The sequence below is a fragment of the Macadamia integrifolia genome, chromosome 9 (assembly GCF_013358625.1).
Source record: "Macadamia integrifolia cultivar HAES 741 chromosome 9, SCU_Mint_v3, whole genome shotgun sequence".
NCBI classification, from domain to species: domain Eukaryota; kingdom Viridiplantae; phylum Streptophyta; class Magnoliopsida; order Proteales; family Proteaceae; genus Macadamia; species Macadamia integrifolia.
The window spans coordinates 33855210-33859485 of NC_056565.1; the positions used below are offsets into that span (position 1 = coordinate 33855210).

Here is a 4276-nt window from a genome sequence, read left to right on the forward strand (position 1 = left end):
AAAAAAAAAAAAAAAAAAGACTAAAATTTGTTGTCCTTTTTTTTCTGGTGCGCAGTGTGGTACATTAATACATGTACGGATCCCCATTCAATATGGTACATTAATGCATCGAGCATGACTATTTGGTTGGTGAAGTACTTTGATGAGCATTTGTGAGTCATTGTGACCGAGATTTCTGCCCTCTTTTTTTTTTTTTGGGGTAAAGTCTTCTGCCCTCTTGGGGTGAACTAGTCACGAAATTTTGTTATTTTTCTTCAAATGTTTCAAAGCATTTATTCTGACAGTTGAATAGAAGGTGCATGGTTTAAATAAATCACGTGTTAATTTTCAGAGTCTAATTCAATCAAATACTCTCTTATATATTAATACATATTCTTTGTATATCCATGCATACATACAAATACATTGATAATATTGTGCACTCTTCCAACATTGAATGAGAACAGATCAGTTCAGATAAAAAAAAAAAAAAAGGGAAGAAGAAGAAGATACTTGTGATTTTTCAGAAATCACCTTCCATTACATGGATAACTACCCTAAGCAAATGATTCAAATTTCGTAGGACGACAAGAAAGCTCTGATCTGCGCATATGCCAAATCATATATCCTCATGAAGGTGCGAATCGAATGAGTGGTAAAGCAATTAACAATAGCTTAATTCACCAGAAAAAAACCAAGAGGCACCAGCACGTCCTGGAATTCCTGTTTGGGAGTGTATTTATCACTTCTGGTAGATCTTTTGAATTTGAGAAACGTACCTCCATTGGACTTTAAACTATTACTGACGTTCTTTACATATATGATATCCCAACTGAATGCTTCTGAGGGGAATTTAATATCTCATTTGTGGATTTCTTTGAGCTAGGAGACCTTCATGCTGCTACAAAACTGAATTAGACCTAGTCCATGCCAATACCCATCTTTCTCCCATTCGTAGGCAGTTCTCTACCTGACCAAAGATGTTACAGTTTAATTGACATAGAAAAGAACATGAGGTAACAACCATTGAATATAGCACATTCAATTAGCATACTTAAATTTAAAAATCATAAGTAAAAGGAATTTCCAGCAGTCCTAGGATTGATGTTTTGATCTGTGTTCTCCTTGTCTGCCTGGAGCCTAGTGCCTCTTGGTGGCATCTTGCCTTTTATTTTTTTCTTTTTCCTTTCTTTGGGGTTTTAATATATTTAAATTATTCGACCAAAAAAAAAAAAAAAAAAAGAGAGAAATTTCCATGATCCTCAAAAGATAGTAGAAAGAAGTCTCAATGGTGATACAATTTTGCCCAAAGTTCAGAACCAAGACAATTCTCTGGAAGCTTTAGTGTTCCAATTTTTTTTTTTATTAACTTCACTAACAATGTCATTGTAGTTGAACTTGTACCAGTTATGTAAATGTGGCTGGCTTGTTCTGGCCTATGAAGGTTGAGTCATTGACATGGCAGATCCAGACTGCCCATCTTATTGGGACCCTTTGTATAGGCCATGTTTACAGTCACCTTGTCCAAATCAGACCCATGGCCCTATGCATTTTGCACTTTGGGCAATCATAATAGCCGTTGACCATCCACTATTACTGACTTTTTTTTTTTTAAATAAATAAAAATTAATATTAAAAAACAAAGATGTAAATATTTTGTCCTTTCTTTTCTTTTTGACACAGGGATAGGGTGAAAGTGCCACATAAAGGGCATGAAGAGGCAAGCAACTAAGTACCGTTTCTGAATTGAACAGAATTCAATCATGTCATACCAGCATCCCTCACCAGTTGGGTCTCAAAAACAAAAACAAGATGCATGGTTCAAAGTTCAGGCAAGACACTTGGGCGACCAACCAGACAGAAGTAGAGGTACTTTGGTATATTATCAGACATCACAGAAGCTACCTTGGGGTGGGGTGGGAGAAAGAGAGAAATTACCCGTGTTCAAAGGCAGAAGAAGATCAAATGCAGAGTGAATGAGTCATCAGAAGGCATGGCAGGTGAAGCAACCACTGAAGGAACCCAAATGCCCAGTCTTACGAAAAGACAGGGCCCTACTGGAAGTCCGAGTTACCTGACGGGCCTGGCTCGCAGACACAGAGTTCCTCATTTCTTGTGCCTTCCTCTGAGCTGATCTCAGCTTGTTCATTATCCTATCCATAGAAGATGATCTCTTTTTCTCCAGTTTCATCTGAACATTACTTTCTAATCAGTGACATGGACAAATTAGAATACATACAGCATCAGCATTCCCCTATACCGCTTTTGTGGTATTGAGGCAAGGGGGCTACAACATACAAAGAAACTCCACTTACACACACACACACACAAGAAAAGATATTAAATGAACAAATTTTCTAGTCCGCCCTCTTCATAGGGATTTTCTTTTCATTCGTTTTTTCCTTTGTTTAATTTTGTTGCGAACTCTTGATAGGGATTTTGCATAAGCAACAAATCTTATACAGGTTTGGAGGTTGTCCAATTTTTCTCTCTATTCATTAGTCTGGCATCTCACGCAAGAAGTTTCAGCTACACCACAGGAGGAGATTCTCCAAACACCTTGACCAGAAAAAATTGTCCATAATACATTCCCATTGGTTGCAGTTAACATGGAAATGAGTTTGATATTAAAGTACCAAAGAACTAAAAATTTACAGACAGCAAAAGGGAGTGCATTTCACTAGTTTCCATGATTTGAGGATCCATAAGAGATTCTTAGCCTAAAACCACATGGCCAAAGGAGACATATTTTCTTGTCATGTTTTATATTAAATCCTGGAAAGGTTAAAGGTTGAAAATTCAATGATTTATAACAGAGGAAAATCCAAACATGATCATCAACAGATGACAAGGGTTCCCATAAAAATATCCAACCTGCACAGAAAGGAAGATAATGCTGTGGCACTACATGGGGCCAATAAAGAAAGTTTTTTTTGTTTTTGGTAATGTGCCAATAAAGAAAGTGAAAAGCACATAACCGGTGTTTTGGAGAACTTTTACCCGTCAAAACTGGATATATTTTCCAGAAGCATTTTTACCCTAATGTAAGAACAAAGGCTATGCCCACATTAGAGCTTTGACGAGGATCTGGAACCCAATCAAGGTTGCCCATCGGATGAATAGTCTAAATTGGACAGGTCATTTCTGCCCATGGATGATAGGAAGGTTTCTCAATGACCGAACCAGGAAACCTCCTTTACATGGGTTGAGGAACAACAGCTTATTTAATTTAATTAAAACACAGCGTTTAAGGGACTGCTCTCCACCTCAGCATCGTTTTATTTTTTTCAATTTTAAACATACTGGGGACCAAGTAAATACAGAGGATAGCCTCTAATTTTCAATCCCTCACATTTAGCTACAATCCTCGACCTCAAAAGAGAAAAGAGTATGAAAGGATACAAAGGAAAACCTCTAGTTTCCGCATTGCTGCTTCAGCCTTTGCTTTCTGCAAATTCTCCCAAGCAGTGATCTTGGCTTCCTCCCTTTTAAGCCTGCAAGAAAGATGGCACATATCATTCCAAATGTGGTTATTCCAAAAAGGAAGGTCCACTGTGTGCTGTGTCCACCATATCTATTGCTATATCTGGTCAAACAATATCTACAAAATCAAAGAAAAGCAGAGGATGCGCACTTTGACATGCACTTTGTCGTATCTGCAACTTCCCAAGCAGAAACTTGAGCTTCTGCCGCTTTCTTTCTCCATTCCTCAGCATCCGGTGGCCCCTTTGCAGCCATTCGGGTAGTACGCTTCCTGGACCATCTTGCCACAGTGACCCTCTCATCTACCTGCACATCCCTGACTTCTGATTTAGTGGAATAGCAGCTCTGTAGCTCCACAATGGGAAGGAGTGACGGAGGGGCAGAGGAAGAGAATGAAAGCCTCCCTTTGGGAGATGAGTGGGTGCTACCCTCAGGGCTCATCTGTGTTGCCATGTCCCTTCTTGAAACAGCACTTGAAATCATGGTTGCTGCATCCTTGGTACCATCTGGTCTTGTGTCTGCATAATCAAACCAAAGGCTAATAGGTCAGATTGGGCAATAAATAACTGGAATTTCACTTCTCTGAAATATTGAAAGCAGCATGGATTTTCTACAACGCATAATACTGATAGGAATAAACAATCACTACCCACATTCAGTCAGTTGCATATTCAACAGTAAGATATTACAAACCATGTGCGGATGCTCCTACAACAACACAAGGCTTGATATCCAAGCAGCACAAGGAAAGAATGGACCTCAACGTTAACTGGGTTAAACCAGAAAAGGGGAAGGGGGAAGGGGGAAGGGGGAC

At 39.0% G+C, this 4276-nt stretch overlaps 1 protein-coding gene across 2 annotated transcripts in view; it reads right to left on the bottom strand.

The window, feature by feature from the left end:
• Nucleotides 1-338: 338 nt before the first annotated feature.
• The window catches only part of LOC122089832, a 6410-nt gene continuing 2472 nt past the window's right edge, over nucleotides 339-4276 (bottom strand). Inside the window, exons 5-8 of one of the 2 annotated variants that reach the window (XM_042659543.1) lie at nucleotides 3614-3980; nucleotides 3392-3473; nucleotides 1918-2170; nucleotides 339-945 (exon numbers count right to left, since the gene is read on the bottom strand). In XM_042659543.1, the coding sequence (XP_042515477.1) occupies nucleotides 1964-2170; nucleotides 3392-3473; nucleotides 3614-3980 (656 nt within the window). In that variant the 3' untranslated portion in view covers nucleotides 339-945; nucleotides 1918-1963. Of the gene's footprint in view, nucleotides 950-1917; nucleotides 2171-3391; nucleotides 3474-3613; nucleotides 3981-4276 lie in introns of both variants that reach the window. The other variant, XM_042659542.1, reaches the window with a different exon arrangement.